The sequence below is a fragment of the Phoca vitulina genome, unplaced genomic scaffold, assembly GCF_004348235.1.
Source record: "Phoca vitulina isolate PV1807 unplaced genomic scaffold, GSC_HSeal_1.0 scaffold102, whole genome shotgun sequence".
Lineage (NCBI taxonomy): Eukaryota > Metazoa > Chordata > Mammalia > Carnivora > Phocidae > Phoca > Phoca vitulina.
In genome coordinates, this window is record NW_022589805.1 from 238,376 (window position 1) to 253,150 (window position 14,775).

Genomic DNA, 14,775 nt, shown 5'->3' on the forward strand with positions numbered 1-14,775 from the left:
ACAGGGGAAAATCTGACTGTGGAAGACACAGCAATTTCTTACATTACTAAAAGCATGAAACACAGAAAGAAAAAGTGATAAACTAGACCTCATTACAATTAAAACCTTTTGCTTTTCAAAAACCACCAAGAAAATAAAAAAGCAAACCAACACTGGGGAAAAAAATATTTGCAAAGTATGTATCTGAGGGGCACCTGGGTGGCTCAGTCGTTAAGCGTCTGCCTTTGGCTCGGGTCATGGTCCCAGGGTCCTGGGATCGAGCCCCACATCGGGCTCCTGGCTCAGCGGGGAGCCTGCTTCTCCCTCTCCCACTCCCCCTGCTTGTGTTCCCTCTCTCGCTGTGTGTCTCTCTCTGTCAAATAAATAAATAGAATCTTTAAAAAAAAAAAAAAAATACGTATCTGATATGCAACTTATATCCAGACTATATAAAGTCTTACAACTCAATTAAAAAAACAAACAACTTGATTAAAAATGAACCAAAAATCTGGACATTTCACAAGGAAGATACAGAAATGGCAAACACATGACAAGATGCTCAGGATGGACCATTAATCACGAGGGAAATGCACAATAAAAGCTCAGTCCCAGGGGCGCCTGGGTGGCTCAGATGGTTAAGCGTCTGCCTTCGGCTCAGGTCATGATCCCAGGGTCCTGGGATCAAGCCCCACATTGGGTTCCCTGCTTCTCCCTCCGCTCCCAGTCATGCTTGCTCTCTCTTGCTCCCTCTCTCTAATGCTCTCTCTCAAATAAACAAACAAACAAAAAGCTGAGCCGCTGGAACGGCCCGCATCTCCACGGCCGACAGTAACCAGTGCCGGCAAGGACAGCAGCAGTGACGACTTCCCAGCCACCACCGCCGCCGCCAGCAAGCAAGCCGGACACCCACCGCGGCAGCCTGGCATCTCTCACGGCTACACAGCTCTCCTGGGGCCAGCGGCCCCACTCCTAGGCATTCACCCAAGAGCTTTATTCCGAACACCCCAAACTGGAAACAAGCCGAAGCGCATCCCGTGGCGAGTGGCCGCCGAGCGCTCTGCACGCGTGCGGCGAACACTTCTCCGGGAGGAAACGGAACAGGCTACACCTACACGCTGCGCCGGGGATGAATCTCACAGCATTCTGCTGATGGCAAGAAGTCAGACCAAACTCTGGTTCTATGGAATTCTAGAAAATATAAACCCGAAGGGGCAGAGAGCATGTGAGTGGTTGACGAGCTGGGAAGGCAGTGGGGACCTGGGGGGAGGAAATCATGATGGCATCGCGGTCACCAGAATGTGTGCACTTGAACCTGCGGAATTTTACTGTGTATAAATCTTACCTCAGTAAAGCTTCTTAAAACAACAGCAAAAAAGGCGCACACACGCAGACCAGAAGGAACGAGCAACGGCCTAAGAGCCCCCCCACCAGCACCATCCCCTTGGTGGAGGCAGGAAGCCCAGGACCCCACAGCACGTCCTTCCACCTTGCAGGCGCCGCCCCCCCCCAGTTCCAGCCATCACCCCAGGACCCTGAAGCAGCTGTCTCAGCAACACGGTATCCCTCAACCACTGCTGATGAGCCCCCCACTTCTGCCTTTCTTTCTGACCTTAATAGTTTCAAGAGGTTACAACAGCCCTAAGTATTGCTTCCTCTAAAGCAAGACCATTAATCCAAACACTGGGCTGTGATTAACAATAGTACCGCAGGATATTTAATGACACGGGGAAATATGCATAATGAGAGGAAAAGTACAGTTAAAAATGTAAAGAGAGAACACTAAAAATAACACATAGTTTAACAACATTTAGATATGTAAATAAATGCACAGACACCAAAAACCTACACTAACACGGTAACAGTCATCAGCCTCAAATGAAGCCTTAAACTTGCTTCTTTTCTGTGTGTGTTTTCCAAATTTTCTATACTGAACAAGCGTTACTTTTACAGTAAATTAAAACAAGAGTCAACAACAAAGACGGATGGCGCGTCACTTGGAGCCCGGAGATGGAATGAAAAGGCGGGTCCAGCTCCCCTGCCCCAGGCGTGAGGAGGGCGGCGCCAGCGGCAGGACCCTCAGAAGGGGGTACCTGGATGGTGATGGTGCCTTTCTCGGCATCCGTCTGTAAGTGGATCTCCATTTCCGGCAGCGTTTGGCCTTCAGACAGCAGCTTGTGACGCAGCTTTTCCAAGGCGTCACTGGCGTTGGAGACCAGCTCCCGTATAAACACCTACGGGAGCAGAAAGAAGATGCCAGCGCCGCAGGCCGTCCCGGTCGGCAGCACCTGCAGTGTGTGTCCAAAGTTGGGGGAGAACTACCAGAGAATGGTCGGTGTTTTAACCATAAAGACCTCCCACTTTTCTCAGAGACAGTTTCTCCAGGGCAGCTCCCAAAATGACTCAAGGCCCAGGGCTTCTCCCTCCCTGACACAGCTTTAAGGAGTGAACTCTAACCATGCTGCTCTGTCCTGAAAATCAAGCAGGTGCCAATCTGTTATGTCAGCTCAAACTTGAAGAGCCCCGTGCCACCACTTCCTGCCCAACTCTTGACCAAGGATGTCAAAATACCCCCTGACACCTGTTTCTTCTACGCCTTAAAGACTCTGGCTTCCTTTAGTGAAGGCCTACCACACTCAGAGTACCTGGGTCTGAGAAGCACCTTTGCCTCAAAGAGACCTTCCTCCTGCAGGTGAGGGAGGAAGCACGGTGATGTGAACCCCAGAGCACAGAAGCTGGAGATCACAGGGATACTTGAATATGGCATGCAGCAGCACAAGCCTGGAAGTATTTCCTAAAAAGTCCCTTTTAACTTTGGAATTTTGTGCTTTACTCTTCCCCAAAATTCCCCTCTGCATTCTAGCAATAACGCACATGGACACAACGGACCATTTGTTCTCGACTTCTCCCACAGCCTGTCGCTCCTCACTGCCTTTCAGCCCCTACTCTCTCCACATGGGGCTGGGGGGCCTTCCTCCCATAGCCCCGCCGTCCATCTAGTGGTCACCTGGTGACCACCCGCCAGGTGACACGGTAACACAGGGCCTCAGAGCATACTGCCTCCGCCAAAGAAATGAGCCCCAGGGCCCCCACGCCAGTATCTGGGGGTGGGGAGGCTTCTAAACTATCAGCAAAAATAACTCCCGGAGTCAATCTAGCACGAAGAGTCATCTGGGCCTATCTGTCCAGGAAATCCAAATAGATTTTAGTAAAAATACTCTTGCTGGTAACTAAGATCCAGACCTGTCCAAATTTAATGCATTTTCACAGTTATTACACTACCTGGCATTTCCCTAGAGTAGCATAAAAATCGTTTTTTCAAAAAGAAACACCACTAGCACTGGGAGTGATAAACAGATACCGCACCTCTTTTTCTGAGTACAAGGAACGGGCAACAATGTCCAGAAGCTTCTTTGTCTCAGCCTGGAACTCGTGTTTGGAAATGGAACCTGGTAATGAATCAGACACAAGCAATAAAGTTCAGTTTTTATTTTTATGGTATAATATGCTATGTAACATTCAAAAGAATGTTTCAGGTAATGAATTTTAAACATTTTTCAAAAGACTGAACAAAAGGGGCGCCTGGCTGGCTGAGTCAGTGGAGCATGCAACTCTTGATCTTGGGTTGTGAGTTCAATCCCTCGCTGGGTGTAGAGTTTACATAAAAATAAAATCTTAAGAAAAAAAAAGGAGTGAAAAAGAAACTACGTCACTGGGGCTCTCAGGGAGGAGGTGTCAGAGAGGACAAGCCAGGGGCCCCCTCTCTCCACAGGAAGGGGCAAAAGGAGCCTCCCCTGCTTCCCACCACTGAGACCCATCACCTCGAGGGCCAGTCGGGGCCGGCACTTCCCAAGGACGTGAGAATCGGACTGGCTCTAACAACCAGACCCTAGATTCTACTCTTCAAAACCATGGTTTCCAAATTAATTATTTAGAAAACAAATGAACAAGAAAATCTCACTTCTTAACCCAAACATCAGAGACTGTGTTGTCATCTCATGTGAAAGCCAGAAATGGACCCACATGAGGACTGGCTGCGGAGACTGCTTTTCTAGACTTCTGAGGTGACAGGACAGCTTGAACGTGCAGGCCTGCGTCGGCACGGCCAATGCTGGGTTTACATCCTGCTTCCATGATTATTAGCAGATGGGCCATGAATCACCACTCCGAGTGGCCGGCCGCGAGCTCACGGGTGACCACCAGAGGGGGCAAGACACACCAGGCCGGCAGTCAGCAGCTCCTGGCCAAGCAGGAAACGGATGATGCTTTGTTTGGGGGAACCCTCCCTCCGACTGAAGCAAGTGGGCGGCTTCTATCAATCACTGCTTCTGCCTCAAGAACCTCCCCTCGCAGGCCGGCTGCGCACAGTACCCCGCACGGTCTCGGTGCTGCTGATGATGGAGTGCAGGGGCTCCTCTGCCCGGTCCTCCGCAGCCTGCGAGCTGAAGAGCCGTCCAGCGTGGAAGCTCGACGCCAGGCTTGGCCTGGGGCTCCTGGACTGGGCCGGGGTCCGCCAAGGACACAGAAAGGGTTTTCCTGGAAAGACAAACATGCAGAAAGAACAAACATTTAGTAAGACATCAGAAACACGTCTGGTGGGTCCTGCAAACGCTAATGTGGAGATCTTTAAGGCAGGCCATTGCTCAAAATCCCCAAGGTCACCCAGGGGAAATCGAAGTGACCGAATGCTGAGGAGCCGGTGGGTATCTCAGACGAGATCGGGCGCACTCGGGGTGGCAGGGCCAGACACGCGGCGGGCACTTCACCATACGGTTTGGTAACATATCCTCACACATATCAAATTCCAAGAAAGAATCCTAACTCAGGGGCAGAGGAGCAGGAGGTGGGCAGAGGCCTTCGTCATCACTCCCACGTGTGGCCTGGGAGGGATCCTGCACAAACCCACCAAACTCAAACATGCCTCGGCGCTCACGGCCCCCCCGAACCCGAAGTAACACACACCAGCCTTCCTTATCCTGTGACAACCATGAAAAAGGGGAAAAAAATATACCCCTAAGAGGGATCCAAATTTTTATATTAATGTTCCAAAACAGTCTCACCATGTTCTAAACTGGTGTCCAAAACTGTCAGGTTTGTTTTTTTTTTTTTTTTTTTTAAGATTTTATTTATTTGCGAGAGAGAGAATGAGAGACAGAGAGCATGAGAGGGAGGAGGGTCAGAGGGAGAAGCAGACTCCCTGCCGAGCAGGGAGCCCGATGTGGGACTCGATCCCGGGACTCCAGGATCATGACCCGAGCCGAAGGCAGTCGCTTAACCAACTAAGCCACCCAGGCGCCCTGTCAGGTTTTTTTTTAAAAGAGTTTTTTTTTTTTCAAGATTTTATTTGAGAGAGAGAGAGAAAGAGCAAGAGAGGGTATAAGCTGAGGGAGGGGCAGAGGGAGAGGGAGAGGCAGATTCCCCACTGAGCGGGGAGCCCGATGCAGGGCTCAATCCCAGGACCCCTGGGATCACGACCCGAGCTGAAGGCAGACATCCAACCGACTGAGCCACCCAGGCACCCCCCAAACTGTCAGTTTTTTAAAAATTAATGTATTTAAAAACTGAAAACCAGCAATCATCTCCCCTAATCAGGAAGGGGACTCACACTGTCTCACGTTAGTTTTCTGACTTCTTGCTCAGCACAGCAGACTGAGGAACAACTGCGAGGGAAGAAGGCAAACCCCTCTACCCAACACTGCGGTCTGCAGCCTGGCGTGCTGGACAGCCACCGCAAGGACACCTCCAGCCCGGCCAGCAGGACGGAACCCAGCCTTAGCAGTAGCCCCTCAAGACAGCATTGCTCACTGGCGTTGGTTTAGTAGGTGCTTAATGCCCAAGGCTTTCAAGGAGACAGGTCAGACACCGCAAGACATCCCGTGTCCAAGTCTAGCCCCCATGAGCTGCACCCACCTGCTGTGTACGACACACGCTGGTCAGAAAGGAATGACTCACAATGTCCAGAAAAGACCTGGAGGTTTCAAAACAACGTATCAACTTCCACGTTCCTACAAGATGTAAAAACTGGCCTTTTTTTTTTTTAAGCTTATTCCTGGATTTACAAAAAACATGACTTTGCCTTTACCTCTATGCACAACACCTTAAAAACATCTAAATAGGGGCACCTGGGTGGCTCAGTCAGTTAAGCATCTGTCTTCAGCTCAGGTCATGATCTCAGGGTCCTGGGATCAAGCCCCACATCGGGCGCCCTGCTCAGTGGGGGGGTCTGCTTCTCTCTCTGCCCCTCACCCTGCTCGTGCGTGCTTGCTCTCTCAAATAAGTGAATAAAATCTTAAAAAAAAAAAAAAAACCTAAATATTCAATTTCCAAACAGTCTAAATATTTAATTATCTGGGCCTAACTACGTTGTTCACTTTATCCACAAAGCTTAAAAATTAAAATAAAAACTTAAATAAGGGCACCTGGGTGGCTCAGTCAGTTAAACGTCTGCCTTCAGCTCAGGACATGATCCTGCAGTCCCAGGATGGAGTCCGGCATCGGGATTCCTGCTCAACGGGGAGTCTGCTTCTCCCTCTGACCTTCCCCTCTCTCGGGCTTTCTCTCTCTTTCTCAAATAAAATCTTAAAATTTTTTTTAGATAAAAAAAGAACACATCTCAGATTATTCCATGTCAGGAGACAGAGCTCCTCATTCTTTTTAACAAACAAGTACTATTCCACTGTAATGGGTAAGTATTTAGCACTCGATGGATGTTTAAACTGTTTCTAGTCTTGTACTGTTAAAAAATAATGCTCTGTAGTGCCAAAGAATTATCTACCACGTTACCCTCCTTCATGGATGAAAGGAGACAATGCAGAAAGATATGCACGTTTCACTGCTCTGTGCACAAGAAACAGGCAGGATGAACCAGAAACTTGTGAGATCATTTCATAGGCCTGCTGGAACGAAGCAGCACACGCTGGGCGGCTAACAACAGCAGAAACCCATCCCCTCATAGTTCTGGAGGCCAGAAGTCCAAAATCAAGGTGTCAGCAGGGCTGGTTCCCCCCAGAGGCTCTGAGGAGGTCTGTCCACACCTCTGCCGTCTTGGGATGCTGTCAGTAGTCCTGGCGTTCCTTGACTCGCAGCTGCCTGGCTCCGAGCTCTATTTTCACTCCCCGTGTGTGTCTCCCATGTCCCAATTTCCCTGTCAGACACACCAGTGACACTGGATTTGGGGCTCCCTCTAATTCAGTACACCCTCATCTTTATTTGCATCTGCAAAGACCCTATTTCCAGATAAGGTCACATTCACAGGTACCCGGGGTTAGCACCTGGACGTATCTTTTGGGGGCACACAATTCAAACCATAAGAAACTGAACACCTAGAAGAGGTGTGTGCTGTTTCCTGGGCTTGCTGTGGCCAAGCACCACAGACTGGGCAGCTGAAACCACAGGAATTTTCCATCTCAAGTTCTGGAGGCTAGAAGTCCAAAATCAGAGTGTTGGCAGGGGTGGTTCCTTCTGAGACTGCAAGGAAGGATCTGTCCCGGGCCCCTCTCCTCGATTCCATAGCCTCAGGTGTCCCTTGGCTTGTACATGGTGTCCTCCCTCTTGCACGTGAGACTCTGTGTCCAAATTCCACCATTTTATAAAGACACGGTCATGCTGGACCAGGGCTCACCCCAACAGCCTCATCTTAACTTGATCAGCTGCGAAGACCCTATTTCCAAATAAGGGCACAATGACAGGTCATGGAGGTCAGGATTTCAACATCTTTTTGGGAGGCAACAACTCAACCCATAATGGGTATGTGGGAACACAAGAGAAAGAGTGGGAGGGGGGCTGGGGACAGGGGAGCAGAGCTGAGGGGAATATGACATTTCTGAGTATGCCCTTTTGTATATACGACTCTCAGAACCACAGTTCTTTCTCGCACAACCGAATAACTAGGAGCGCCTGTGGGGGGTGCGGGGAGCGTTCAATGAGACAGAAACCATTAACAGATGCACACAGCTATATTATGAACAACATAAGCACCCTAAAAGACAAGAACTAACCTAAGTGACTTCAGAAATTGGTACTGTGGTTGTCAAGTCAGCCTCAGAGAGCACCGCATATAATTACTGCAGCAGAATCGTTAGCACTTCTGAAACTGCTTTCGGCAGCTACCCGGATCAGGGAAGTAAGGAGCTTGTGGGTCCCGAGTCAGGAGGAAGCAGTTACCGAAGGGGAAGGGGGAGGCCCGGCAGCACCCAGGGGGTGCTGCGCTGGAAATGGATGTGAGATTCTCCCTGATTCACAGACCGGGTGCTGGAACAAATACGGACTGGGGGGGGGGGGGGGGCAGAGGCCACGACACACCAGCAGCAACGAGCACACCCGCACAGGGAGGACAACTGTCCCAGAACGGGCCACTCCGGTCACCCTCCCCACACCCAGACCTTGGTGTGTAAATGCTGTTTCCAGGGCTGCTGGAGAACACAAACATGGTGCCAGCGAGGGAGGAAGGGCCCCAAGGATGGGGTCTCCAAGAGTGCACAGGCTCCAACTGGAAGGCACCCCCAAAGGCAAAATCTAGGACCGTCTGAGCAACAAAAGGATGATGGTAATGGACTGTAAGATTACAGCCGGCGAATAAAATAAGCATCCGTTAGTCCACACTGAGCTGACTTATAAATAAATGGGGGACAAAAGACCTCTCCCTCACAGCAGAATTACAATTAATGGTGCAAACAGTCACCATCGGGCAAGTACAGCTGCTGCTGTGACAGGGAGAAACTGTGGATGTTGTTTAAACGTCCTTGAGAACATTCGCACAATCTCACAGTATCCCCCACAGGACACACATTGATTTCAAAGAGAAAAACAGTTGTTTGCCGTGAAGTGCCAGATACCTCCTAACCAAATGACCATAGTCACTGTCACCAGGAGTGAGACAGGTCAACACCCTGCAATCCTGGTGGAGTGGGAGGGGATGGCCTCCCTTCCCTGCTTTTCTTGCTAAAGATGCATCTCAACCTAATCATAAAAACACCATCAGACAAACCCAAATCTAGGGATATCCTATGAGATAACGGGCAGTACTCTTCCAAAGTGTCACGATCCTGAAGGACACACACAGACCGAGGAACCATCAGAGCCGGAAAGGACCTGCGGTGTAGGGCCCTGGACAGAGAAGGACATCGGTGGGGAAACTGACTCAATTTGAGTAAGACGGGCCCATGAATCAGCACCACTGCTACTCGTTTCTAATCCTCGTACCATGGTGACGTAAGATGTTAACACCAGGAGAAACTAAGGCAAGGGGACCCTGTGCACTACGGCTGGAACAGCTCTGCAAGGTACAGAACACTCCAGAGTAAAAAGTTTCAAAATAAAAAACATTCTCATCCATGTGTCATTTCATTCCTGCACGGACACATGTCGGAGTACACATCTAGAAGTGGGCTCACCAGTCCCAGGTTATGTCCAGGCTACAATATGGTCAATGCTGCCAAGTCACCCTCCAGGGACCATCGGCTCACATTCCGGCAGCAGCATGGGGGTGTGTCACCTCACACTCCCGCCAGGACGGCTTTAGGGAAACTTTGGACCTCTGCCTATAGGTCGGGTAAAAAAAAATTTTTTCTAAGATTTTATTTCTTTCTTTGTTAGAGAGAGAGAGCACAAGCAAGGGGAAGGGCAGGCAGAGGGAGAAGCAGGCTCCCAGCTGAACAGGGAGCCCGATGCGGGGCTCGATCCCAGGACCCCGGGATCATGACCTGAGCCAAAGGCAGACGCTTAACGTCTGAGCCACCGGCATCCCAGTCGGGTAAAATTTTTACTGTTTTCATTTACATTTCTCTTGCTACGAGCAAGACCTGAGCACCTACCCATATTTTAAATATTTTCTATCTCCTGTTTTTCATGATGAACTTCTGATATCCTCTGACCATTTTTCTACTATAATATTTTTCTTACTGACTTGCAGAGCACTTCATAGTTTAACGAAATTCGTCTTCGTTTTTGTTTTTCAGTAGGCTGTATCTAGTATTACAATGATGACGACCCCAGGCACCAGCACACACCCCCTCCCCAATACAGAAAAGCAGCCTTGCAATGGGCTCAGCTGGCTGCCTCAGTCTCCCCACCACCAACCTCCTCCCCGCATCCTCATCTTGCTGGCCGTTCTGGCGCCTGCACATGATGCAGGTGAGGTCCAGGCTCCATGTCAGCATGTCCAGGAGCATCTGGTCCTTCCAGACGCCCTCCATGAGCTCCTCTGGGGAGGTTCCCCATCGCCACTGACATCAATCTTGGAGAACACCGTATCAGTGACTCCTCCGCACTCACAGTCAAGGTGCTGCAGGGGTTAGTGGCCCGGATGGTGGATGTGGATGATGGTGAGCACCTCGTTGTGGCAGATGCATCGGTTGCCCTTCTAGAGCTCTAGTACCGGTACAGCTTCTGTTCCACCTTCCAGATGAGGAGGCGGCCAAGTGCAGCCACAGACTCCGTCAAGCTGACACGGCCACCAGAGGCAAGGTGCACGGCCTTCCAAAATTAGTCCTATTGGTAAAGGCCTTCCTCACTCCAAGACTCAACGCCGCTTTCCCATGTCTCATTTTCCCTATTCCTGTTGTTTTTCCCACTGAATACGATCTTTTTGGAATGACCTGTTATTCATGATGGCAGAAACAGAGAAGTCTTCCTCGTTAGGAAAAAGGAACAAATAACCAATCCATATCTCCAACCAGGGCTTTCAGACTTTCCATTTAATTCCAAGACTAAAGTAATCAACAGCACTACTGAGAGCAAATTTGACTGAGAGTTATACTTCCCACAAGGACTGTATGAACAAACCAACAGCGCAGTCAATCCGCCCGCTATCTACACAGTATCTGTCTTCACGCCTCCTCTGCACCCTGAAGGAGAAACCACAAGCCTCAGTGCCAGGCAGCAATGTCTGCGTGTTACTGCGTGTGGTGGTTTGGGGTCGCACAAAATGGGAACAACAGTTTGAATCCGACACCCCACACACCCCTGCCAGTGCTCATGCTGTTTCCTCAGGCTGCAAGCACGTCCCTCACTCTAGCCAAACTGTTTCAGAGTCCAGTGTGAGGTGCTCCCATCCCCAGCACCTCGTAACCACCTCTCCCTACTATGAATTCACGGCACTTACTTCCTACACTGCTCGTTTCGAACTGCAGCTCTAAGCCAGCTAGTGGCGGTTCTATTTTTTTTTTTTTTTTTTTTTTTTAAGTAAGCTCCATGCCCAGTGTGGAGCCCAGCGCGGGGCTTGACCCCACAACCCTGAGATCCATACCTGAGCTGAGATCAAGAGTCGGACACGTAACCGACTGAGCCCCCCAGACGCCCCTCTACTACTGACTTTGCTCACAGAGAACACGTCACCACCCCAGGGCAGAAACAAGTCTGTGTTTCTTAGTATCAAACTCAAGGAAGGCAAGAGGGCCCAAACTTCTCCCTACTCCATGGCCTCTAGTGCAGAAGCAGCTCTCCTTACAAACATTAAACTTTTATCACCACAAACATCACCATGCTCAGACACAGGACATTCGGTGAGCCAAAAGACAGTGGCAGTGGTCCTGCAGGGCCATTTCTCACGAAGAAGCAAGAATTAAAAACGTAACTGCCTACAGGGGCAGCCAAGTAAGGCAAAGGAGTCAAAACACACTGGATACTTTTTTTTGTTTTAATCACTCATCTCCCCTCTACATCTGCCATTGTTCTTAATATGGTTTTTTGTTTGTTTGTTTTTAAAGATTTTATTTATTTATTCATGAGAGACAGAGAGAGGCAGAGGGAGAAGCAGACTCCCCACCGAGCAGGGAGCCTGATGTGGAACTCGATCCCAGGACCCCGGGATCATGACCTGAGCCGAAGGCAGACACTAACCAACTGAGCCACCCAGGCGCCCTATCGGTTTTCTCTTTTTTTTTTTAAGATTTTATTTTTAGAGAGAGAGAGAGAGTGCATGTGCGCAAGCAGGGGACTGGCAGAAGGAGAAGAGGGAGAGAAACAGATTCCATGCTGAGGGGGGAGCCCACATGGGGCTTGGATCTCACAACCCTGAGATCATGAGTTGGACGCTTAACTCACTGAGCCACCCAAGCACCCGTTCTTACTATGGTTTTGCTTCTTATAATGACATTTTTTTTTTTTTTTTAAGATTATTTGACAGAGAGAGAGAATGCACAAGCACGGGGAGGGGCCGAGAGAGGGAGAATCAGGCTCCCCAATTAACAGGAGCCCGATGCAGGGCTCGATCCCAGAGCCCTAGGATCATGACCTGAGCCAAAGGCAGATGCTTAACCAACTGAGACCCTCAGGCGCCCCTTATGATGACATCTTAAGTACAGTACTTTAGATACAGACACACTTAGTATTTTAAACCATGAGAAATATGCAGACTCTTTTCTTGGAATTACATATCCCAAATGGACAGTCTCCCTTTTTACCATGTGTGGAATAGAGAACAATTTACCTTTCTGTCTTTACTACAGAGTGCCACTTCCTATAGAGCAGGCCGAGTTACAGCCTCCAACCAAACCTCCTGTGGATAACAACCATGAACTTAGGAACCACAACAAAAGGACTACCTGAAAGGCTCTGGAGAAATCAGCAAAAGCAGGCAGGTTCTGGATAAGAGCCGACACTTGGAAGAAGGGAAGAGCCCAGAATGGGGGCAGGTTCTACAAAGGGTGGCTGGCTGATGCACACACGATGTATAATTTTTCTGGCCGGAAGAACCAGAGGAGAGATTAGGGTAACCATAAAAGGTAAAACGTGGCGGGGGGGGGGGGGTCCCAGAAAGGAGAGAGTAAGAGAAAGGGAGCCCCCCGGTCGGGGAATAAATTCCTCTAAGTCTCTGGCTGACCCCCTGAACCATGCATGTGTGGGGCAAACTGCAAACAGCCCATTAAGAATAAAAGAATCGAACGGTTCTGCTTGCAGCTGGGCTCCAACTAGTTTAATAGCCCACTTTAAAACAAGAACTACTCTTCAGAGGAATATAACAGAATCTAGAGACTCCACAAGGTAATATCCACAATGTCCAGGATGCAATAACAAGTTACTACACACAGAGAAACAGGAAAACGTGACCCTGCTCAAGAGAAGAGTCAATCAATGGAGACTGGTGCCAAGAAGATCCAGATGTTGGAATCAGAGGGTTTTAAAACAGTCATTATAATACTGTATGATCTACAGTAAAATATGCTCAAAATTAAAGGTGGAAAATTTCAGAGATACCAATTGTAAGAGAAGAACCAAGTGAAAATTCTAAGTATAAAAAATACAGTATCTGAAATTTAAAAATTAATTAGAAGGCTTAACAACCAAGTGGAGACACCAGAGAAGAGTTTGTGAACTTGAAAATAGAATGACAGGAATTATTCAGTGTGAAACAGAGAGAAAAAAAGATTAAAATAAAACAGGGTCTCAGGTATAGACAGAAGAAAAAGATTTAACTACATGTAACTGGAGTTCCAAAAGGAGAGGAGAAAAGAGAATAGGATAGGACAGAAAAAAATATTTGAGGTAATGATTGAAAATTTCCCCCAAAGTTTATCAAAGACATCAATTTACAGATTCAAAAGCTCAGTGAACCACTAGCAGGATAATTTCAAAGAAAAGCCCCCAGGCACATCATAGTCAACTGCTGAAAACCAAATAAAAAGAAAATCTTGGAAGCAGCCAGAGAAAAACAACACATTACATGGGAGAACAATAATGTGAATGACAGCTAACTTTCCAGAAGACAATGGTACATCTTTGAAGTCTTAAACAGCAGACCAGCAGGAAAGGAAATGCTACAGTTCTGCAGGCTGAATGGAAATGATACCAGATGGAAACCTGGATCTTCAAGAAAGAAGGCAGAGCATCAGAAACGGCAACCCAAAGAAATATAAAAGTATCTTTCTCTTAATTTCTTTAAAATATATACAATAGAGCACCTGGGTAGCTCAGTCTGCCTTTGGTTAAGCGTCTGCCTTTGGCTTAGATCATGATCCAGGGTCATCGGATCAAGCCCCACGTGGGGCTCCCTGCTCAGCAGGGAGCCTGCTTCTCCCTCTCCCTCTACCCCTCCCCAGTGCTCGTGCTCTCAAATAAATAAAATCTTAAAAAAATAAAACAAAATATATACAATAACTTAAGCAAAAGTTAAAACATTGTCTTATGGGGTTTATAACAGATGTACATGCCATGCATATGACAACTCTCACATAAAGGATGGAGTACATGGGGCGCCTGGGTGGCTCAGTCGTTAAGCGTCTGCCTTTGGCTCAGGTCATGATCCCAGGGTCCTGGTATCAAGTCCCACATTGGGCTCCCTGCTCCGCAGGAAGCCTGCTTCTCCCTCTCCCACTCCCCCTGCTTGTGTTCCTGCTCTGTGTCTCTGTCAAATGGGTGGATAGAATCTTTAAAGAAAAAAAAAAAAAGGGATGGAGTACAGAGAAGAAATGCACTTTAATATAGCTGCAAGTTTTTTTCATTTTCTACAAAGTATTGCAATACTAATTCTAAACAGACTATGAAAAGGATGAACATTGCATTCACCAGACAAACCACTAAAAAAAAGACACAAGGAGGTATAGCTAAAGCATTAGATGAATTAAAATGGAATTCTAAAAAATATTTACCGATCCAAAAGGAGGCAAAAAAGGAAGGAGAAAAAATGAGAGGAGACAATAAAACAATAGAGATAAATCCAACTATACCAATAAATGCATTTTATTAATGGACTAAACGCTCCAATTATAAGGCAAAGTTTGTCAGAAATGATAAAGCAAGACCTGATGATATGCTGTCTACAAAACAATCACTTCAAATATAAAAACACAGGGGCGCCTGGGT

At 48.2% G+C, this 14,775-nt stretch overlaps 1 protein-coding gene across 1 annotated transcript in view; it reads right to left on the reverse strand.

The window, feature by feature from the left end:
- Positions 1-14,775, reverse strand: part of TRAP1 (TNF receptor associated protein 1) — a 52,788-nt gene that overhangs the window by 19,441 nt on the left and 18,572 nt on the right. The window contains exons 2-4 of the mRNA XM_032397699.1: positions 4,348-4,512; positions 3,343-3,425; positions 2,070-2,210 (exon numbers count right to left, since the gene is read on the reverse strand). Coding sequence (XP_032253590.1) covers positions 2,070-2,210; positions 3,343-3,425; positions 4,348-4,512 — 389 coding nt within the window. The remainder of the gene's footprint in view (positions 1-2,069; positions 2,211-3,342; positions 3,426-4,347; positions 4,513-14,775) is intronic.